General features: G+C 46.6%; 1 protein-coding gene across 3 annotated transcripts in view; it reads left to right on the forward strand.

The window, feature by feature from the left end:
* Positions 1–18385, forward strand: part of ATP12A (ATPase H+/K+ transporting non-gastric alpha2 subunit) — a 29772-nt gene extending 11387 nt beyond the window's left edge. Inside the window, exons 8-23 of one of the 3 annotated variants that reach the window (XM_008998030.5) lie at positions 148–416; positions 1613–1811; positions 1965–2074; positions 3660–3794; positions 7535–7727; positions 9571–9746; positions 10407–10543; positions 12363–12513; positions 13066–13234; positions 13321–13475; positions 15275–15398; positions 15598–15743; positions 16366–16499; positions 16698–16799; positions 17226–17317; positions 17400–18385. In XM_008998030.5, the coding sequence (XP_008996278.2) occupies positions 148–416; positions 1613–1811; positions 1965–2074; positions 3660–3794; positions 7535–7727; positions 9571–9746; positions 10407–10543; positions 12363–12513; positions 13066–13234; positions 13321–13475; positions 15275–15398; positions 15598–15743; positions 16366–16499; positions 16698–16799; positions 17226–17317; positions 17400–17428 (2321 nt within the window). In that variant the 3' untranslated portion in view covers positions 17429–18385. Of the gene's footprint in view, positions 1–147; positions 417–1612; positions 1812–1964; positions 2075–3659; positions 3795–7534; positions 7728–9570; positions 9747–10406; positions 10544–12362; positions 12514–13065; positions 13235–13320; positions 13476–14100; positions 14824–15274; positions 15399–15597; positions 15744–16365; positions 16500–16697; positions 16800–17225; positions 17318–17399 lie in introns of those variants that run through there. The other 2 variants (XM_054256713.2, XM_054256714.2) reach the window with 2 other exon arrangements.
* Positions 18386–23615: the final 5230 nt, after the last annotated feature.

Below are 23615 nucleotides of genomic sequence, written 5' to 3' on the forward strand. Positions count from 1 at the left end.
CAGAGGAAGCGTGAAACTGAAGGGCATAGAGGACAATGCTTGACCTTGGTCATGTTGTGTGCCTATTGATCATACCAGCCCCCAGAGAGGGCTGCAAGCCCCTTCTAGCTGAGGACCCCTGAAATAAAACATCTACTTCCCCTATAGGCACTGTCACCGGCATGGTCATCAACACGGGTGACCGCACCATCATTGGCCATATTGCTTCATTGGCCTCAGGAGTTGGAAATGAGAAGACGCCCATTGCCATTGAGATCGAGCACTTTGTTCATATTGTGGCAGGAGTGGCCGTCTCCATCGGCATCCTTTTCTTCATCATCGCAGTGTCCATGAAGTATCGAGTCCTGGACTCCCTCATCTTCCTCATTGGCATCATTGTGGCCAATGTGCCCGAGGGCCTCCTGGGCACTGTCACTGTGAGTCCATGCTGTTGAGCAGCCTGCACCCGGCCCTGTGGACACAGCATTGCTGCTGGGGAGGCACTCACACAAACTGCAGTCTCCCCTAGTTGTAGAGCACCACGCCCTCCCCTCTAGGGACAACCATGGAACATTCTGAATAGACCGTTTCTTACAGAGACAAAAGAAATTGGCGTATTTTTAATATTTGAATGTGTTTTCCCTGGAAACGTTATGTTTTCAATCTGCATTTCACATAGCTTACTCTGCCCCTTAAGATCTAGATAAGACAGGCTCCACCATTCACAGATTTTCTAGAAGCATGGTGCCTTCCCCATATTTCTTTGGCCGTTTCTACAACTTAGGCATTTAGGTGCATTGCCACACTCCACTTCTCTCTCTTAGGCAAGAAAAAAAAAATTCCTCCCATTTTTTCCGCGGAGGACTCCAGCCCTTTCCTGGCCAGCCCTAGACTCAGCTCCGGCTCTGTTTGTACCGGCCCATGTCATTCAGCCCCTAGACTGAGCCCCCTCCTCCCCAGTCTCTGCTGTGGGAGTCCCCAGGGGTTGGAGAAGACGGGGTTCATGTCCAGTTTTGTGACTACATGATCATTGTCCTGGTATTGTCCTGATCAAAGAAAAGAGAAGAAGTGTTTGAATTCCAGGTCTCCTCTGACTCCAGGAGTTAGTCATCTGGGGAAATTGGAGTCAAAAGAACGCTTTAAGATTTGGAGGTTTAAAAGAATCTTTAAAATATGGAGCTTTTAATATGAAACAACACAAAGGCTGCTGAATTCCTCAAAGCAACAAGTGTGTCCTTTGGGACAATCTCTTTGGCCTGCACCAGTCAGTCTCTCTTACACACTCCTGCTTGGGGACCACAGGAGGTGTCATGAGCGTACATGAGCACCAGCAGCCACAGCAGCATTGTCTGTTTGTTGCCCGTGGGTCTCTTGTTTTCTTCAAGTTATGAAGGGCCAAGAAAAGTGTCTCATGTTTAATCTTTAAAAAAGGATTGTGTCATAGAGGGCTTTTGGTGGCCTATAATCCACCAGGTCAGCTTAGCTGTGTCGGCAACCACACTTCTCCCCGGACTATTAAAATAGTCCGGCTGTCTCCTAAAATTCAATCACAGCTAACTTTGGCTGTTTCTGTATTACTGGACCTGAATTCAAATGAGGATACTTCCCAAAGCATCCTTCCCTCTCCTGTTAGGTGACCCTGTCACTGACAGCAAAACGGATGGCCAAGAAGAACTGCCTGGTGAAGAACCTGGAGGCCGTGGAGACCCTTGGCTCCACCTCCATCATCTGCTCTGACAAGACTGGGACACTGACCCAGAACAGGATGACAGTGGCCCATCTGTGGTTCGACAATCAGATCTTTGTGGCTGACACCAGTGAAGACCATTCAAGTAAGTCTTATGGAGGGCTCGGTCTGGCCAAAGCTGTGGACTCCATTCTGAGGCTGAGCTGAGCATGCAGCAGGGTCTGCAGCTGGAAGATACAGTGACTCGTGGACGGCCAGCCCAACCCACAGCAGCCATTGTTCTTTCTCTGTCTTCCAGACCAAGTCTTTGACCAAAGCTCTAGTACTTGGGCCTCCTTATCCAAGATAATAACATTGTGTAACCGAGCTGAGTTCAAACCAGGACAGGAAAATGTCCCCATCATGAAGGTAATGCTTCTGCAGCAGTCGGTCTTAAATCACAGCCAGTTTGTAGTCATTTGCTCCAGTGATCAGGTGCTTGATTTCATCTCTCCACTTGCATAAAGTTTGTCCAGTACTTGCAAGAGCAAGTTGGACTCACAAGACACGCAGAAAGTTTTCTTCATGCTTACCAGCTTTGAGAAATACAAAGATGCTTAAAAGGTTTCAGAATATTGCTTAAGGGCCTTTAGAAAATTCTGGACATGAATGCACCTTTAAGTTACTTTCCTGACTTCTCTGCCAGCTAAGTGGATGTAATCAAAGTTCGTTTTAATATACATGCCATTCATGGAAGTTTAAAATGTGATTGGATAAAATAAAAGGACTGATTCAGCACATCTCCCTGTTAACTAGAATATGGCTGCAGATGGAGCTTTAAAGGGTCCTGAAATATTGGAACCTATAATAAACTCTCCCTCCCTCCCTCCCTCTCCTACTTTCCTCCTTCCCTTTCTCCCTTTTCTTCTCCATCTCAGTGAGTCACTGAATCTGTATTCTCCTGGCTTTTCTATTTGCCATCTGTTTCTTTCTCTGACTCTTTTTCTTTCTTATTTTTTTTGTTGTTGTTTGGTTTTCTCTCCATCAGACAGCTCATTAATATTCTTTTTGGCCAACTGCTTCTTTGTCAGTATCTTCCAAATCTTTATGTCCAGTTCTAATTTCTTACCCAAACTCCAACCTGGATCTCCAGCTGGCTGTGTGCTTCCACTAGGAAGTTCCACAAATCATGGTCATTAACTTCCACCTGCACCCAGCCTGGCTGCACATCAGTGTCTTGCCCCAACTTTCTAATTTTCTATGATATAAACATTCTGTTTGTCATCAGGCCAGAACATTTGGAAGTCATCTTTGACTGTCTCCTTTCCTTATATCCAGTGAGTCACCAAGTTCTATCATTCTTGCTTCAAAATAAACGTAACTTTACATGACTATTTATCAGCAGTACCTTACATCTAAATAACTGTGTCAACCTCTTAATTAATTGGAATTAAGCCTCCTTGATTCCAGTTTATCCCTCCTGGAGTCTTTCTCAAATGCCATTAATTTTTTTTAAATGATGCTTTTATATTCACTTAACTTTGCTCAAAATCTTTCTGTACCTCCCTGTTTTCTGCTTCTCAAGTCTAGACTTCAGCCTGCCTTTCAAGGCCCACCAGGCCTTGCCACACCCTCCACATCCACTTGTACCTTAAACACTCATGGAAGAGCCTGCACCTCATGCCCCTGCACCAGCATCCTGATTTCTGGAAGGCTTTCTTCTCTGTGTATTGGCAACCCACCTATCTATCAAGATCTAGTTCATAGCTGCTTTTTTCCATGAAACCTTCAGTCATCACAGAGGTCCAGCTTCTCTGAACATCCCTAATGCCAGTAGGTGGCACCATTGTTTACATGGTTACCACTGTCTTGTGGCCTCCCTGATTGTCACGTGACAATATCTTGTCTCTGGAACTAGATGGTAGTAGGATTAGGGGATGTTTTGGGTCCTGTGCTGAGGGCATGTTGGTTCATTAAATATGTGCTGCAAATATTTTTCTCTTTTGATTCCCAGAAAGCTGTGATTGGAGATGCCTCAGAAACTGCTCTTTTAAAATTCTCAGAGGTCATTTTGGGTGATGTGATGGAAATTAGAAAAAGAAACCGCAAAGTAGTTGAAATCCCTTTTAACTCTACTAATAAATTTCAGGTGAGTTTTTCCTCAGAACCGGCCATCTCTGTTATTGGCAGGGTGACCTTTCTACTTGCATATATCCTTTGCTTAACTCATATCAAAATATGAGGATACCTGACATCAAAGACAGTTGTCAGGGATACAGCACCCAGGTACATGGTCCCCCACATCAAGCTCCCTTGCTGGCCTCCTTCCTAGCCATGAAGCAGGGCAGAGAAAGAAAGAAAGGCAATGACCTCATTAGGGCCTGGATGCTGTTATGAATGAGCCATCGCTGTCACAGGCATACTCTTCTCTCTCTCTCTCTCTCTCACACACACACACACACACACACACTCACACACTCTCATACCACCACTACCAGGTACCTTCTGCCATGAGGAACAGCAGCCACACCCCAAAGCATAAATGCCAGGTGGGCAGCGGGGAGGCTGAACACCCGCTCACACCCCAGGTGCATCAGGCCCTTGACCTACGTGATCTCCTTCCACGTTCACATCAGGCCTGTGAGGTAGGACTCACTAATCCTGACACATAGAGGAGGAGGCAGGCCCTTAGAAAGTGTTGAGAGACCAGAGTTCAACAGCCCAGTGTTCTCAAGCCTGACTCCAAGTCCACGATTCTTCCACCATCACACAGAGGGAATGCGGCACAGTTCGGGCCACAGGAGCAAGCCCTGCCCTTTGGGGAGACGGGTGGGTGGTCCCTTAGGTGACAGGACCACTTTCTGGAGCCATCCTGTGCTGTGGGTGGGAGTCTCCTTTCTACCCCTTGCTCAGGTAGAAGACGGCCATCCTTGCCTGGTTGTCTCAGCATGCAGACCTGGCTGACAGCCGTTGCATCCTCCCCATGTTAAGACAAATGGCAGTTGGCAGCCCCAGGTCCCAAGGCAGATTGGATTTCCCAGAGTCCACACTGAAAGCAGGATCAGGACCTGGGCTTTGCACAACAGTAGAGTATAGAAGTGGTATAACCACAACCATATGTGTGGAGGTTTCTGGTAATTATCTACCCATCTTTGTTCAAATGGAATTTAGGGTTAGAGAAGAACTCTTTTTGTTGTTGTTGTTAGAATAAGTTTCACTCTTGTCACCCAAGCTGGAGTGCAATGGCGCAATTTCGGCTCACTGCAACTTTCACCTCCTGGGTACAAGCAGTTCTCCTGCCTAAGCCTCCCTTGTAGCTGGGATTACAGGCATTCACCTCCACACCCAGCTAATTTTTTGTATTTTTAGCTGGGGTTTCACCATGTTGGCCAGGCTGGTTTCTAACTCCTGACCTCAGGTGATCCACCCGCCTTGGCCTCCCAAAGTGCTGGGATTACAGGCATGAGCCACCGCACCCAGCCTAGAGAACTCTTGTGTTGCAAATGTATTCTTTGTGGACAATCAGCCAATGGAGGACTAGAGTTAGCTAAATAGACAACCAACCAGAAACATATGATGTGAAATGCTCAAGCCAGGAAACCACATCTCTTATATAAAACCTAAATGAAAACAGAGTAGGTAACAGTCCTAAAAGAACAGTAATAATAGGAGCTGTTCTGTGCTAATTTCCGCATGTATTAAATCATTCATTCTCACGACGACGCTGTGGGGTGGGTAGAGGATGAGGAGGCTGAGGTGCAGCGCATCAGTGCACAGTGTGGAGATGGAGTTAGATGATGTCTCCATCAGCAGCAGGACTTGGCGCCCTGCTAAAGCTCCGTCTTTCATGGTAAAAGCATGCCCTGTTGCAAGAAGGGAGAAAAAGCAAAGAAGGTCTTGTGTACAAGTGGGAGGAGAAAGTGGTACATAGAGTGGGACTAGAAAGGGGAGAGGGGCCTGTGTGAGTTCCCACTGAAGAGGTCGAAGACACTGTCTGGATGCTGTTTGGATCATTTTGTATCTACACATGAGCAGTGCTCAACCTCACCAGGGTTTTAGATGTCACAGCCTTAGAAGGAGAAGTCTCTGCCTGAAGGAAAGAAAGTGGAAAGCCTATGTTTTATTGATTAGAATAGTGATGCCCCAAACACATTGGTCCATGAAAACATTTAAACAGTTTATCACAAATTGGAAAATGTTTTATATAAAGTTGAATGTATTTGATTTCAAAGATTATCCTTTGGAGCCTCCATGATTAAGGGCAGGGAGTCGAGTCAACTAGCCTGGGCTCACATCCCAACTCAGCCACCAGATAGCCACCTATTGCTCAGTGATCTTGAGCAAAGCATTGAACTTCTGTGCCTCAGTTTCCTCCTTTGTAAAAGAGAATACTAATAGTACCTGTGGCCTTAAGATTGTTTTGAGGATGAATGAGTCGATGTGGCAGCACTTAGAACAGTGCCTGGCATGTGGTACACACCATAAATAGGTTTTGTATTATCCCTTTGTTTTAAATGCCACTGCACTCCAGCCTGGGTGCCAGAGTGGAACCAAATCTCAAAAAATATATCTATCAACAGAGAGAGAAAGCAAAAGAGAAGGCCCATGTTTTAGAAAGCGATGTGATAACAGATGGGAGGGTTTTTGTTTGGTTTGGTTGGTTGGTTTTCTCAATGCCTTTACTTGGCCATTAAAAAAAGCAGCAGCAGCAGCTGGCAACCCTATCGGCTGATACTTCTTTTTGTACTCACCTTTGCCATCATCTTTGCTACCCAAAAGTCTAAGAAATACTGATTTGTAAATTCCCGTTAGACCCAAAATGGTAGCACTTTTCCTCATTTTTGAGACAGAGTCTCACTCTGTCACCCAGGCTGGAGTGCAGTGGTGTGATCTTGGCTCACTGCAACCTCTGCCTCTTGAGTTCCAGCAATTCTCCTGCCTCAGCCTCCCCAGTAGCTGGGACTACAGAAGTGTGCCACTATGCCCAGCTAATTTTTTTTTTGTATTTTTTAATAGAGATGGGGTTTCACCATATTGGCCAGGCTGTCTCAAACTCCTGACCTGATGATTCGCCCAACTCGACTTCTCAAAGTGCTGGGATTACAGGCACGAGCCACCACCTCCAGCCCCACTTTTCTTTGTAACTTATTTTCTCCCAAACACTCCAGCTTCCTGAGATTCCTCTTGAGTGCTTAGAAGAGTACCTGGCTTATCATAAGAGATAGATGAGTTAGTCACTTTATTCTTGTGTATAGATTTTTTTTTGCATATCTTATTAGGATGAATCTGGAAGTAGAATTGCTAGGTCAAGAGCATTTCTATCAAAATTGAGACTCCTGTGACTGAGCTGTCTTCCTGAAAGGGTATATGTGGAAGTATCCACTTCCTCACCACCCCACCCCACCCCCATTTTCTATTACATCCAACCAGGAAAACTGGGTAGACAGTGAGATAAAGAGGCACAGGGATTCCTGCTGGCTTGTGCCCTTCTGAGCTCAGAATAGTTTGGGTTTGAAAGATGGCTGCTCCCCACAGGGAGGTAGAGGAGATGAGATGCAGAAGCTCGCAGCCCTCTAACTCTCATGGGCACCCTGGGAGATATTGCTCAAGGCACAAGATTTCACATGCTGATGGTCACATCTGGCCTGTCTAAAGCGGCCAGTTTTGCTTGAAAGATAAGCTTGACTTATTGCAGATTCCAACCCAGGACGTCCCACTGTGGGCTGAGGCCAAGTCTAGATCTCTTCATCTTACCTGGCCACAGAAATAAAAAGGGCAGAATGTGCTGAGGATGCCATTGTTCCCCTTCCTCCTTTACATTTAATGGACCAGTAGAGAAGAAGGAATGTGTCTGGCCTTTCTGTAGGTAACACGCTTGGTTCATTCCAGCTCTCCATCCACGAGACGGATGACCCCCACGACAAGCGCTTCCTCATGGTGATGAAGGGGGCCCCTGAGCGCATCCTAGAGAAGTGCAGCACCATCATGATCAATGGCGAGGAGCACCCGCTGGACAAGAGCACCGCCAAGACCTTCCACACAGCCTACATGGAGCTGGGTGGGCTGGGCGAGCGCGTGCTGGGTGAGTGTGACGGCAGGGCCCTGCCCATCACCTGGTAGGTGCAGAGATGAGGCAGGCCCCTTGAGGACCTGTGACCTAGTTGAGTGGCTGTGGCATCCACATGAAGCAGGTAAAGGAGAACATGATAAGCAGGATGGGAACAAGGGGAGCACCAAGCAGGATGGTGTGGCCTCCAGAGAAGCAAGCTCAGGGAAGACTATGGAAGGAGGTTAAATTTCAAACTGAGCCTTAAGTGACTGCATTTGAGGACAGATGGGGGAAAGTAACCAGGGCCCAGGGAACAGCACAGGCCAAGCACAGAAGCAGAACGAAGTGGGGTGCACAGGATGCTGCCAGCAGGTGAGACGGCATGGTCACAGAAACAGGGCTTGAGGGCTAGATTAGAGGTCATGAGATGGGGGCCTTGAACATGCAGTGAGGAGCCAGGTTTCATCCTGCAGTTAGTCAGGAGCACTGAGGGCTGTGCTGCCAGAGTGAGCTGGGCAGTATTGGGGCTGAGGAAGGATGGTCTTTGATGGCAGCAGGGAGAGGAGAGACGTGCATCTCCATAGGAGGTAGCTGCCCTTGCTCAGGAGAAAGAGATGGGAATTTGATTGGGGTGATAGGAATGTGAAGGAGGGATCAGGGGCCAGAGACTTCATAGAGGTAGAATTGGTAAGACAGAACCAGTTAGAGGAGAATAGTCAATTTAAAAATGAGTAAGCTTCCTGTTTAGCAACTAGGAAGAGTGATGCCAGTGACACAGACGAAGTGACAGGAGGGAAGGAACTTTAGAAGTGCAACCACGGTGGGAGGAGACCAATGGGGGTGCCTGCAGTTTTGTCACAGGGGACCCTGTGTCTTGTCAGCACTGGGGCTGGTGGTGCCCCATGAGGACCACAGAATGATGAATTCAAGGAAACAGAAGCATGTGGTTGACGATCCAGCTCATTAAACAACACGAAAGTCCTTGCCAACATAGACGGAATCTGTGGAATGTGTGTTTCTAAAGGCTATTTGAGTTGGCAAAGCAGATCAAACATAAATGAGATGGTAATGCTTCAGGCATCCAGTAACCCATAGCACCCTGTCTTCTACTCAGGATTGATTCTCGCTTGTGTTTGACCTCTCAAAGCCCGCTCTACTGACATTTGCAAAGCAGGGGGCCAGGCTGAAAATAAATTGCATATGAAATCTGATCAGTCTTGGAGGTCCCACCAGACACAAGAGTCCCTTTCACCTCAGTCTATGAGGATCTGAAGTCTTCTGAGAAAAGGATGGCTCGGCCCCATTCCTGCTGGCCTTTCTCTTGGGCTTATCTTGATCTAACACTGAACTTCGTGCCCCTCCATTGAAACCCGTTGTTCCTTCACATGCTGTTTTCTCTGCTGAAAATACCCTTCCCACCTCCACCTTCCCTTTTTTCCCTAGAAATCATCCGTGCCCCTCTCAAGGTTCAGCTCGCATGTGACCTCCTTAGGGAAGGTCTCTCCTGACCCTCAGGCAGCCGAAGTGTGGCTCTGCCCTGAGACATGCACTGTGCTTGCTCCCTTTAACTCTGTGCCCCACTGAGCTTCAGAAGTTGAGGCTGTGCACGCTGGGTCTTTTTATGTCTAGATCTAGGCAATATAGCAAGATATATTTCTAGAACATAGAACCTAATGAGCACAGTGAGTTATATTTGGATGAAGTAATGGCTTTCCTAAAAAACTGCATTATGGAGTTGAAGAAATTAAATGGTTCTGGCTTATTCTAATGTATTGGTAAAACAGTAAAGGACTGAGGTGTTTCGGCATGTTTCCCTCTTATTTTTTTTCATTTCCTATCCTAGTTTCACTGACTCCCTACTTCATCTGTATGACAGGTTTCTGTCATCTCTACCTGCCAGCAGATGAGTTTCCAGAAACCTACTCATTTGACATAGACGCCATGAACTTTCCCACCTCCAACCTCTGTTTTGTGGGACTGTTGTCAATGATCGATCCCCCTCGGTCCACCGTGCCAGATGCAGTCACCAAATGCCGGAGTGCAGGGATCAAGGTGGGAGCTATGTTCCTGGCTCAAGAAGTTCTCTCTTTAGGGTGTGTTCCTTTCTAATAATCTTTTTCATAGGAGATGGTCAGTATGTAGGTGTCTTCAGGTAAACATCATAATTCCCATTTTTATTTCTAGTTTCACTGTGCTAAGGTTACTGAAAGTGTCCCGCAAAAACAAAATGACTGTGTCTGTGTGGAATAAACCACATATATAGTAAGTGCAATGAGAAGAAGCTCCCAGTGCCTTGAAGTGGCCATAGCTTGTCATAGACAATGATAAATACTAAAAGGCTTTATTACTCAATCTTGAGGTTCAACCCCCATAATCCATGTTCATCATTACTACATTAATATTAAGACTGTTGAAACAACATGGGGCTGCCTCAAGTAGACACTCACCAGCCCTTTCACAAATAAAGTGGCATCAAAGGGGAAGGGGTTCCTCTCCTGTCATAGGAGGAAGCATATGAAGCTTAGGAGCAAGGGCAGACCCAATGGGATTAGTGTGTCCTCCGAAGACAGTTGTCTTGTAGATCCAGAGCTGCCACCATAATCACCAACACATTCTCCCAGGGCACTATGGAGTAGGCAATACTGAGCCATCCCCACTGTGACCAACCGAGTTCTTTATTGTCCATGGGCCTCCTCGTTGTCTGTGCTCTAGGTTATTATGGTTACTGGCGATCATCCCATCACAGCCAAAGCTATCGCCAAGAGTGTGGGAATCATTTCAGCCAACAGTGAGACAGTGGAAGACATTGCACATCGCCTCAACATCCCTGTGGAGCAGGTTAACCAACGGTAAGCACAGGAGCAGCACAGCAAAAACTCCAGTTCATGCCCATGGGGCTCCACTGGCTCTAAAGAGCTGCACTACTTGGAATGAATCAGCTTTTTACCATCAGAGTGATGGTAGGCTAGTTTGAGCTATAATTTGCATATCCATGTAGTCACTCTGATTTCACTGAGCAGCTAGTATGTGCCAGGCACAGTATTAATACCATGAAATGAACCTTTATGTGTTCCTTGTTTGAAATTTCAAAATCCAGTGTGCCCTAGGCACAAAAACCAATGTGCCCAATTTAGAATAAGAAAAACTGAAACGAAGGATTTGTGTGAAATTACTTGCCATAAATGCAGTTGCGTAATTTGGAATAGTAAGAACCCTGTGGGTTGTTTCATGCACACCCCCCCAACCTTAGTAAGCGTCTTGGATATTTATCCACCCAGTTTTATAGCCTGTAGCTATGTAAACACACTCTTTTTTATTTGGTAATAAATGGAATGGAAGCTTCCTAAGGAAAGTCTTTTCTTGTTTCTCCTAATTATTTTAATCATGTTTATCTGTATTCTTTTAATTATGTTCATCCATCTGTTCATTCACTCATGTATTTATTCTTTCAACAATTATATTTTGCCTACCGACTATATACCAGGCAAGACCTGGAACTGCAGTAGCAAAGCGAACAATACTACCTATACCCTTGGGGATCTTCCCATCGAGCCAAGGAGACAGACTGAAAGCTAACAGTGGTGTGGTCGGTTTAATGAAGGAGAAACACAGGGCCAGGGAGCTGGGCGTGCAGGAGAGTGGGCTGGACTGTGCGTGGTCTCCGTGAGCCAAAGACTCCAAATTCTCAGGTCAAGAAGAAGTGTTCATTAGCTGGGTTATGCTTTCCTGCTTGTGGGGAGACAAGGGAAAGACCAATGTATCTCTTCAGTTTCCCCAAGCACTTAGGCCTTTTAGGGACACACAGCTGTCAGGTGGTAACAAATTACCATGTCAGACAACCAGCCAGGGTTGGGTCCCGCCTCTGGGCACGGCAACAGTACCTGAAGTCTAAAGTCTTGCAGTGCTTTTTGCTATACATAACATCTCTCTATGAAAACAAGTTTCGGGCTTGTTCATTTGTTTGGTTTTGTAAAACAATTGGATTATACTTTTTTTCACTTTCAAATTTAAAAAATAAAACTTTTTTTTTGAGACGGAGTCTTACTCTGTCTTGCAGGCTGGAGTGCAGTGGTGAGATCTCAGCTCAATGCAACTTTCACCTCCCGGGTTCAAGCAATTCTCCTGCCTCAGCCTCCTGAGTAGCTGGGACCACAGGCGTGTGTCACCACACCTGACTAATTTTAAAACATTTTTTGTAGAGATGGGGGCTCTCACTCTTTTGCCTAGGCTGATCTTGAACTCTTGGCCTCAAGTGATCCTCGTGACTCAGCCTCCCAAAGCAAGTGCTGGCATTACAGGCATGAACTACTGTGTTTGGCCCTGAACAGGCAGTTTTTAAACCTCCTTTTACTTGTGAGGTAAAGCGTTATTCCAGGAAGTGCCACCTCTCACCTGTTCTAGTAAGGATAAAGCTACCTGTTTTTTCTTCCTATTGTTACATGGCACCAGGAAATGGTGTGATTTTTTTAGCTTCAGTTTGCCCTCTTAAAATGGAGACTGAAGTGCTCCCAGGACTCATAACTCCTGTTACCTCGCTGGAGCATTAGGTATCAAGGACACTAGGTTCCAGCTCAAGTCAGACAGGCTTCAGCCAGCATCCTGCCTGGACCAGTGCTTCAAGCTAAGGTCTGCCCTTGGGCCTCACTCAGTTTCTTCTGGCCTTTCTAGGGATGCCAAGGCCGCTATAGTGACTGGCATGGAGCTGAAGGACATGAGCTTGGAACAGCTGGATGAGATCTTAGCCAACTACCAGGAGATTGTCTTTGCCCGGACATCCCCCCAGCAGAAGCTGATCATTGTGGAGGGCTGTCAGAGGCAGGTGGGTGGCCGGCAGTGCCCAGAGGACTGACAGGCCCATCACTGTCCACGGGCAAGTGCAGGGGTCTGGATCTCACATCAGGGTGTGGTGCCCTGGAAACCTCAAGAGAGAGTTCTTGGCTCATCCTCATCACCTGACCTCTCCACCCTCTCAGGTGGGCTGGCCCCTGCCCTCCTTTGAGACCCCCACCACTTGTTCCCCGAAAGGCTCACTCCAGCTCTGCATTTTATCATGAGAGCCCAAGGCTTCTGAGGTGAAGCATTTGGCACTGTGGTAGGGGTGAGTAAAAAAAAGATTTAAAATGCAAAGATAAAAAACAGAAAATGTGAAGACATAAGATACAAAACACCTGCATGTTAGGTTTCCCTCGTTTGCACACATCTTGTTTGGAGCTCCTTGTTCCTGCTGCTAAGATTCCTCATCTTTATCACTTCCCATAAATGGGCCCTTTAGTTCAGCCATAATGGTCCTCGCAGCCTCAAGAAAAAGGGAGGCTGCGCTGCTCTTGCCAGGCCTGCTCACTCCACTTTCTCCCTGGGTTCCCCGCCACAGGATGCCGTTGTTGCCGTGACAGGGGATGGAGTTAATGACTCTCCGGCTCTAAAGAAGGCAGACATTGGGATTGCCATGGGGATAGCAGGTTCTGACGCAGCCAAAAATGCAGCCGACATGGTCTTGCTGGATGACAACTTCGCATCCATTGTCACAGGGGTGGAGGAAGGTGAGTGAGTCTCAGGGGGTCTTCCCGAGGGCCGGAGTCATCTGGGGGACTAGAAGCAGGTTCTGAAGGAGAAACTCTCTGCCTAGGTCGCCTGATCTTTGACAACCTCAAGAAGACTATTGCTTACACCCTGACCAAGAACATTGCCGAGCTGTGCCCCTTTCTGATCTACATCATCGCCGGGCTCCCCCTGCCCATTGGCACCATCACCATCCTGTTCATTGACTTAGGGACAGACATTGTAAGTGACTCTGAAGGGAACAGGGTGTGATGCTCACCCCAGGGGAGGTCAAGTTCAAAGGCTGGGGATGGACTAAGTCAATGCTTCTCAGTTTCCAGGTGATGGGGCCTGTAGCTCTGTATTTCTCACAGGTTCCTGGGTAGTGCCCATTCTGCTGGTCCACATGCCACACCTCAAAAGCAAGGCACCAGGGGCATCTGCCAAATGTTTGGAAGTTAAATCACTCTATAGTGAGCTTTTTTTTCTTGAGACAGAGTTTCACTCTCATCACCCAGGCTAGAGTCCACAGGTGCTATCTCAGCTCTCTGCAACCTCCACCTCCTGGGCTCAAGTGATTCTTCCACCTCAGCCTCCCAAGTAGTTGGGACTACGGACTTGTGCTACCACACCTGCCTGATTTTTGTATTTTTAGTAGAGATGGGGTTTCGCCATGTTACCCAGGCTGGTCTCAAACTCCTGGCCTCAAGTAATCCACCCACTGCGGCCTCCCAAAATGCTGGGATTACAGGCATGAGCCACTGCACCCGACCTATAGCAAGCTTTTCAAGACATGAGTCTTCATCCCAAAAAAAAAAAAAAAAATCCATTGGTCAGTTTCACCCTATGTGCCTCCCTTTTCTTTCAGGAAAATGAAGCTGTCACTCAAATTAATCACCCAAATATCCACTGGGGCCCAGTGAATAAAGTGATAATCCCGCAGCCACCCCTTGTTAAGTAAGAGAGTCTGACCTGGGAGCCCTTTACCTAAACAGAGTAAGAAGTAGCAGGTATGAAGACTATAAAGCCTTGCCCTACAGGAATGTCACCTAAACCGTCCCCTTTTTCAATATCCATTTAAAGAAAGCCCCATGAAAGCTGCCCATGTGGCTGTGGCTTACGTGGGCAAGCAGGGAAAGCAACAGACAGCAAGCTCAATTCTCAGCAGGAAACTGGCTCTTCAAATTGCCCCCTTCCCCTCTCTTGATTTCTATAACACCCAGGTAATCCCTAATTCCTTGAGCGACTGGAGATGTCTTTCTCTTTGAGGGGTATTCAGGTCCCCAAAGTTGATGGATCATTTTCCAAGCCCTTCACATTTGCCAGCTTTGCTCTGCTGCAGTGCTTCTCCAAGCGTGGTGCAGGCATCACCTGGGAACTCGTTAGAATGCACACTCCGGACCTCTGGTGGACACCTGTAGCCCCAGCTACTTAAGAGGCCAACACAGGAGGATTTACCCCACCTCAGGAGTTTGAGTCAGGACTGGGCAACATAGAGAACTTGTCTCTTAAAAAATAAAAATTTAACAAAACATTAAATAAAATAAAAAATATTATTCCAGATAACTGGGCTAGAAATCATGGAAATAGGTTGTACACTCATTTTAAGTAAGGAAGGGAGGAAGGGAGGGAGGGAGGGAGGGAGGGAGGGAGGGAGGGAGGAAGGCAAATTCTCTGGCCCCAGCCCAGTTCTCCTGAATTGGGAAGTCTAAAGGTGGGGCGCAGTGATCTGTCTTTTAGCAGGTCCTCCCAACTGGAGTGGGAGGGTGGCACAAGAAATCCTCCCTGTAGGGAAAGAGTGTTTCATAACCAGCATTGTTCAGAACTGCCAGCACCGGGTGATTAAAAAGCAGCTGATTTTTAAAGGCACTGTTCTTAAATTCCTGTATAGACAACACGCCCTCTACTGCCTACAACCTGGATGGGCCAGCTGCATGCCCCCACCCCCCATCCAGCCAGGGCCCCACCCACCCCAGCCCCCCTCTCCTGTAGGTAGAGCAGAGCATCCTGGGGTTATACCTCACCAACCTCTTCCCTTCTAGATCCCCTCCATCGCTTTGGCATACGAGAAGGCAGAAAGTGACATCATGAACAGGAAACCTCGCCACAAGAAGAAGGACAGGCTGGTGAACAAGCCACTCGCCGTGTACTCATACCTGCACATTGGTACGACAAGGGCACGTCCTCTTCGTCATACCAGGGCCTGCCCTGAGAATTGAATCAACTGGAGTCCGGGGCACAGCCAGAAAGTGTGGTTTTCCTGTGGGTGCCTGGGTTGGGGAGGAAGGGGGAACCGAGAGGAGACAGGATGAGGCAGTTCCATGGGGCCATCATAGAACCGGTGTTCTATCCCTCGTTCTTTTAGGCCTCATGCAAGCCCTGGGAGCTTTCCTTGTGTATTTCACCGTCTATGCGCAGGAGGGCTTTCTGCCCCACACTCTCATTAACTTGCGGGTAGAATGGGAGAATGACAACGTGAATGATTTGGAAGATCACTATGGGCAGGAATGGGTGAGTGTTGGGAGCCCTGCCTCAGAGTCCCCCTGATTCTCTCCATGCTCACTGACCGGCCCAGACTTACACAGAACCTCTATGTCCCTGAACAGCCTGGGAAAGCTTCAGTTAATAGGGCGCAGGGCCCCCTTGCCGACACATGCTTGGCCTTTGCTAGGTCTCAGGACAAGCCTCCTCTCTCAGTCTAGATGCCAAGAGATCCCTTTTTTACTTTAGCTTTGCCATTAGTATAGAAGAGTGACCAGCCCAGCCACACCCACAGAGGGGCCAAATAAGTTGACATCTTTCAGGCTGGGTGCAGTGGCTCATGCCTGTAATCCCAGCACTTTGGGAGGCTGAGGTGGGAGGATACTTGAGCCCAGAAGTTTGAGACCAACCTGGCCAACATAGTGAGACCTCGTCTGTATTAAAAATAATAGTAATGATAATTTTTTAAAAATTAAAATTTTCCTTACTCACTTGGTTCAGGAAAGAAAAATGCTTGTTTCCAAACACGCGGAGGTGGTCCAGTCTCAGTCTGGGTGAAGTAGGGAGAGAGCACAAAGCTATAGAGAAGTTTACTGAAATAGTCTACAAGTTTTCTGGCCTCACGGTCTCTTCCTTCTCTGCCTGTTAATAGACAAGGTACCAGAGGGAATACCTAGAATGGACTGGCTACACGGCTTTCTTTGTTGGCATCCTGGTCCAGCAAATAGCAGATCTGATCATCAGGAAGACCCGGAGGAATTCCATTTTCCAGCAGGGTCTCTTCAGGTACTGCCCGTGCCCGGCCTCCTGGGGCAGCCCTGGGCCTGCTGTACAAGGAGGACGATGGTTTGTTATTCACAAGACCGAGCTCTGGCTACAGTTGTAACCCCAGAGGCATTGACTGTGCTGGGGGCATGGTCCGCTGGGTGTATGATCATGAAGCCACAAGAATCCAAAGTCTGTCTGCTTTTGTGTGTCTTGCAGAAATAAAGTCATCTGGGTGGGGATTGCCTCACAGATCATCATTGGGCTGATCCTGTCCTATGGTCTTGGAAGTGTCACAGCGCTGAATTTTACCATGCTCAGGTGAGTTCACCCTCAGCAGCATGGAGGAAAGAGCCAGCCTCTACTTTGAGCTGTAGCAGCCTAAATATACCTGAGAATACCCAAGGTTCTTCCCCCAAGTCTTTCAGAAGTGGTTAAACTGATCCCATGCTCTATGAGCCCAAAGTTTTGATCTGCATTTTCCCGAAATGGAAACACGTTTTCCAGACCTCACCAACGCACCTTCATCCTCATCCAACAGGTTGCTTCAAAGGCAGACATTGCTTCTAGCAGTCACAGTGCAGATTAAACAAGGAGCTTTCCAGCTTTAGGTTGTGGGACCTCGTGGATTTGTTGTGCTTTGCAGTAAAACAGGAAAAATGAACAAGAAGCCCCATTCTTGTTGGGGGGTGGTTGGGCTATCCCTGTAGATGAGTCAGGGCTCACCCTCCACCCCTCTGCTTCCAGGGCTCAGTACTGGTTTGTGGCTGTGCCGCATGCCATCCTGATCTGGGTGTATGATGAGGTGCGGAAACTCTTCATCAGGCTCTATCCTGGAAGTGAGTAGTCTATGATTTTAGAGGCTGTTTACCCACTTCAACAGACTCTCCATTTCTGATGTACTTTTTTCGACCTCTGCAGGCTGGTGGGATAAGAACATGTATTATTAAGACCACCTCGCTTCCCAAGTCTCCCAGCAGCACATTGGGGTGTGCCTGTTCATCTTCTGACCATTCGCTGGGAGATTCCCCTGCAGTGCAGACATCGTCAAACTCATACAAGAGGAAATTTTCATGCAGAAAACTGTATGCAGGATACTCACTGACGTTTTGTACTTTAAAACTGAAATTCAACTCTTGATATATGATTTTCACTTCTGTCTCCATCTCCTCATTTAAAAATATGTACATTTCAAGGTAATGGCATAGGGAAGAATGTGTTTATATGTATATGAAGCTCCTTGATGTTGATAGTCTTATGTAACCCAGATCTTCTGGGATCTGCCTTAAGATCTAGCTAGGATTGCTCAGAACTTCTTTACACACCCTACTAAAGGCTCAGTGACCACCCTAAGATTTCTGCAACTCCCTTGAAAAGGTATGTTTTCATGGTCTCCTTGCTCAAAAAAGGCTAACTCAGCCAAGGGTCTGAAGTGGTAGCAGGTTCACATCACATCACAGCAGCACGCATGACCTCAGCTTTGATTCTTTTGACTCTGAGACGTCCTTCTTGAAGACCTCTGCCATCTGGCCATGATAGTTTCCCTGGCCACGTCACCCCATCCCACCTCTGGTCACCTCCCCAGCCCTTTATGCCCCTGTCACCCTCCACCCCTATGTCAGCTCCTCCAAAACTGAGCTCCCAGTTCATTTTGCATATCCTAATTCAAAAATGCTCAGCTAATCCAAGGGGGCTTTCTTCCCCAGGATTCAACCCCAGTAGAGAGCTATTGTAGTTTCATTAGTAATATTTATTTCTTGTAAAACAGTTGCCAGGTGCTCTCCAGCAATAGTATTTTGTCAGTCATGTTTCATGTTTTAACTTAGGTGCATTCATGTGTGACACACCCATATTGACAGGCCCGGAAAGGCCTCATTTTTAAGTAAAAGATGTTTTATAAACCCAGGTTTAATTGTGGTGTTCTAATTGATTCACATTTTTCTAAAACGAAGAGCATAGGACAAAAAAAAAAATAAGATGTGATTCTTACTTTCTTTTTCTTCCTCCTTTTGGTCATTTTACTTATCTGTGGAAGATCTGAAAATGTAGGATTTTTCTTTTGAACTTTTCCTCATGGCCCCAGGGCTCCAGCCTGGGCCTCTGATGTGCCCATGATTCTTGGTCAGATGCCTGAGGGCCCGTCTTTCTGCAGCAGCACTCGAGAGAAAGTGGTTTCCACAGCCTTTCCATCAACTGCACATGCCGCACTAACTAATTTGACGGAACCCAAGAATTACGTTTGGTTAAACTTTCTTCATTCAGTGGCCTGCCCCGTCACCTCCATTACAGCCTTTCACCCCGGGGGCCTCTCGGGTTATGGCTCTAGGTTGGCATTTCTGGGTCGGGAAAAGGCAGCCTTACAGTCACCATGCTCTTGGGGTCACACGGAGAACTAGGAAAGAGAGGAGACTCTCCTTGTAACTTTACGTATATAGATTCCAATGTGTATTGTGTGCAGCCATGTAAGCTAAACTAATGTTGCTGTCCTCAGGAGATTCGTAATCTATGTTCAGCCACAATGATCATGGGACCAATCTCCTATCAGCAGTTCCAGTGAACTGGAAACACTTCCCAGAGTGGTTTGGGCAGTGTGGTCATGGTTTTCTCATTCCAGTCTCTACAAGACAGCTAATGCTTTCTAGGCTTCAGCTAAGAATAACTTAACCTTGCTTACTCTTTCTTGACAGGCTGCCCACTTGGCTGCAATGCTTGGCAGCTTTTGGTCCTGCCAAAGCCAGCAGGACAAGGCCATAAATTTAGCTCAAAGCTGCAAGGCTTCACTTGGGGCTGGATTAGGGTTGAAAGGATTAACTTGGGAGTAGAAGTCTCCTCATAGCAGGAACTGTGTATGAAATAACGTTCATATTTGTGCTTACCTACTCTTGCAAAAAGTTGACACTCAAATATGTATAAAAATTAACAAATAACTAACAAGAAATCCCAGAAAGGACACTAGTATATATCAAGTAGCTTTATTAAGTGGTAGACAGAAAAAGGCAATGAAATCCCATTTCAGAGGATATTTTTGGAGGGACTATTTAATTGACCCACTGGAGCCTAGATAGCTTTTATTATAGGAAAAAATGATGTCGATTTAAATCTAATTGATGTGGTAGAGTATCTCAGAGACATAAACTTGAGGCTGAATTCTTAGGGTCTTTGCTTTTTAAAACAATATATTTTATTTTGATTACAAAGTTGCAGCTCTAAATGAGCTATTTTTCTTAAATAAAAAATTTCGAATGGGAGTAAAAAGTAAATTAAAATCACCCTGAATCTCACTATGTAGTTACATACCTAAATGAAAGAGTAATTCTTTCTTTGGAGTTTTTTCCACACATATATTTATTTTTAAGTAACATTGAAATAAAGTTTTCAATTCTGCCTTTTTTATTTAACATCAAAAACATGGTGTTAATGACTACGCAGCATTCCAGACTGAGAGTGCTTTTGCTAACTGTATCTTCAGTATGAGATAGTTTGTTAATTTCCTTCTAGGCATCTGTCTCAAAAAGGCTGCATCTTATTCTCAATATTGTACCACGCATCTCTAATTTATTAAAAGATTCCTCAAAGCATTTTTAAGGCTCTGGCTACACATTGCCTTATTTATCTTTAGATAAGCTGTATCAGTTTCCACCCCCACCAGCAATAGAAAAAGAATATTTATCTTACGTATCATTAAGATGTGAATGGTCAGTCAACTGTAGAGCTTTTTATAATTCAGCAAAGATGTAGGAAGTGCTCCTGTGTATGGCTCGAGAACTCAGCCCAGAACGAGATAGATCATGGAGCCAGTACACCAGCAGAGGGGCAAAGGAAAACACAAATTGTTGTAAGATCTTGAAGAGATAATCAGGTGATAGGATCCCTGAGTCAGCAAAGTTCTTTTAAATAGGGTGGTCAGCAAAGTCCTTTTTTTCGTTGTTGAGACGGAGTCTTGCATTGTCACCCAGGTTGGGGTGCAGTGGTGCCATCTCGGTTCACTGCAACCTCTGCCTCCCAGGTTCAAGCAATTCTTGTGCCTCAGCCTCCCCAATAACTGGGACTACAGGCGCCCACCACCACGCCTGGCTAATTTTTGTGTTTTTGGTAGAGTTGGGGTTTCACCATGTTGGCCAGACTGGTCTCGACCTTCTGACCTCAGGTTGTAGCAGGAGCGGCTGCGGGAAATGGATCTCTCAGACAAATACAGGAGGAAGAAGTTTATTCGGCCGGGAGCAAGGTGGCATACTGCCTAACAGCCAAGGTCGCCTAACAAAGGAAGGTTCCTTCTTTATATAGGCTTATACTTTAGATGTTACACGTGGAAGAATCTAGGTTTATACCTTATCATATGAAAAGGTTTTCAGTTTACAGTCTTAAGAATTACATATGAAAAGGATCTCGGTTTACAGTGTCAGGAATTACATATGAAAAGGACTTTGGTTTAAAGTCTTAGGAATGAAAAGGGGAAGTTTACAGTCTTAGGAAAAAGGGGAAGTTGATCTGAGATGCCTGGGTCTCCCTCTTCAAGGTGATCTGTCCACTTTGGCCTCCCAAAGTGCTGGGATTACAGGTGTGAGCCACCATGTCTGGCCTAGCAAAGTCGTTTCTGAGGAAGTGAATGCAAAGAAGCAGAGAGAATCAGAGGAAGAGGGGACAGCATGAGCAAAGGCTCTGAGAGGTCAGAGTGGCCTGGCAGGAACACAAAGTGATGGAAGACTGGGGAACGGGGAACTGGAGGGACAGGCAAGAATTTCACCCAAGAGGGGCTCAGAGAACAAATGAAGAAGGTTGGATTTAATTTCAAAACAAGCTATTAGGCCAGGTGCAATGGCTTACACCTGTAATCCTGGCACTTTGGGAGGCTGAGGCAGGAGGATCACTTGAGACCAGAAGCTTGAGACCAGCCTGGGCAATACAGGGAGACCCCATCTCTGCAAAAACAAAGAAGCTATTGAAGACAATTCATAAAAGTGGTTACCTGATCCAGTTGACATGTTCAGATCACTTTGGCTTCTGTGTAGAGAATGGGAGGAAGACCAGGCTGTGGTGACTGGTGTGAGGCTAGCATACCTGGCTCTGTGTGTGTGTGTGTGTGTGTGTGTGTGTGTGTGTGTGTACCTTCTACTGTATACATAGACTTCAATGGAGGAGTTTCTTAAGGGGGGTTCCTTCTAGGTGACTCAAGACATATGAGTTCAACTCAGGCCCCTAGAAAGGCCCACAACCACCCTGACTGCCCACATTACAATCAAGACAGAGATGCTCAGGCAGGTGTCATCTCGCCAGGAGCCTAGAACAAGATACATGTCTCAATGCACACATACTGCCCTGCTTAAGAGCCTGGATAGGTGCTTCTGACTCTACAAAGATCATGAGTTCACATTTGTTCATTCTGCTGTCATCATTCCACTAGCGGCATCGAATGTCTCTTAAAAAACAGTGGAAATCACTGGTATTTATTAAGTACCTATTATGTTCTGGGTTCCTAACAGCGTGATCTTATGAAGCTCACAACAGCCACATCAGCTGTGGCATCAGCCGTGCTTAGGGAGAGTTTGCCCTTCAATGGAAAATAGGTGCTTCTAGAGCACAGCCTGCAGGCCTGAGTTCTGTCTTACAGCTCTGCAGGTTACGGGAAAATGCAAAGTATTTCTATAGATATGCAAATAAATCCTATCCTGTTGGGTGAAGATCTTTCCTCCCCAGAAAAGCCAGTTTTGCTCCCTTTGCACAATCAACCAACATTCCTGATTCCAGATAAGTGTGCCTCTGCTCCTCTCAGTAGGTTTTAACAACTGCCTAGTTCCCTATTTAAGTGACGAGCTTTAAAGAAATCTTTAATACGTGTTCACTCTTATATCTGTATAAGAAAATTATCATTTCACAATGAACAGAGGAAGAAAAGCAGCATTCCCTCCTCTTTCAGGGCCCTTCTCAGCCCCTCCTGTAGGCAGCCCAGCCAGCCCGAGCTCCCGAATCCCTGCCCACTCCAGGGCCATTCTGCTATGGTGCACAGATGCTGTTTTTTTCTGCTTCAGACCAGTTCTCTCAGGAAGTTCCTTCCTCCCTGTCCCCATTCCTACTTGCCCACCCTCCCCTCTGACATACCAGAACCCAGCTTGGGAGATTTTATCTTCTTGGTCCAGAGGTTCTAAGATAAAGTTAACTGGAAATTTAAGGTAAAAGCCTGATTAATTTTAAAGGAATGGAAGCTGCCCTGCTCAGACTTACTATGCAGGTAAATTGAGATTCGGTGGAGTGAAGCATTTCAGTGCCAGAGTTTATTTGTGGTTTGGGGGATTTTTTTTCTAATTTTTTTTTTTTAACATTTTCTATTTACACAAAGGGATTTCTTCCCCTTCCCCCAACCCCTGCTTTTATTATTTTCTTCTTCTCCTCCTCCTCCTTCTTCTTCTTCTTCTTCTTTTTTTTTTTTTTTTTTTTTGAGACAAGGTATTGCTCTGTCACCCAGGCTGGAGTACTAGAGTGAGTGCAATGGTGCGATCTCAGCTCGCTGAAACCTCCACCTCCCAGGCTCAAGCAATTCTTCTGCCTCAGCCTCCTGAGTAGCTGGGACTACAGGTGCACTCCACCACACCCAGCTAATTTTTGTAGAGATGAAGTTTGGCCATGTTGCCCAGGTTGGTCTTGAACTCCTGGGCTCAAGCACTCCACCCACCTCAGCCTCCCAAAGTGCTGGGACTACAGATGTGAGGCACCACACCCAGCTGCTTTTGTTCTTTCAAGTCAAGCGCCTGCTAGGTACACAGCACTGTGCAGATCAATGCTGTGCTGGTGTCAGAGGGCAGGATAACACAACAGGGAAGACCAGGCATGTTTGCAAATAAGCTGTCAATCAGGAGCAGGATTTGGTCCAGGCCTTGAGAGGTATACAGTGCTGTGGGCATCCGGGGCGACCAATTTGGTGGGCAACAGTGGAGGATGCCAGGAGGCAAGGCCCCCAACTCAGCCTTGGGGAAGTAGGGTTCCAATTGCAGAGGTGAAGCAGAGGAAGGGGCAGGGGCCAGAGATGTGCCCAGGTGGGTCACAGCCATGTCCCTGTGAACCAGCACCCTCCAGGACAAAGTCAAAGTGGGGCAGAGACCCGATGGCCTGGGTCTAGCATTCCACCTGGTATTCCTTGGGGGG

This window comes from Callithrix jacchus, chromosome 5 (assembly GCF_049354715.1).
Source record: "Callithrix jacchus isolate 240 chromosome 5, calJac240_pri, whole genome shotgun sequence".
Classification (NCBI taxonomy): domain Eukaryota; kingdom Metazoa; phylum Chordata; class Mammalia; order Primates; family Cebidae; genus Callithrix; species Callithrix jacchus.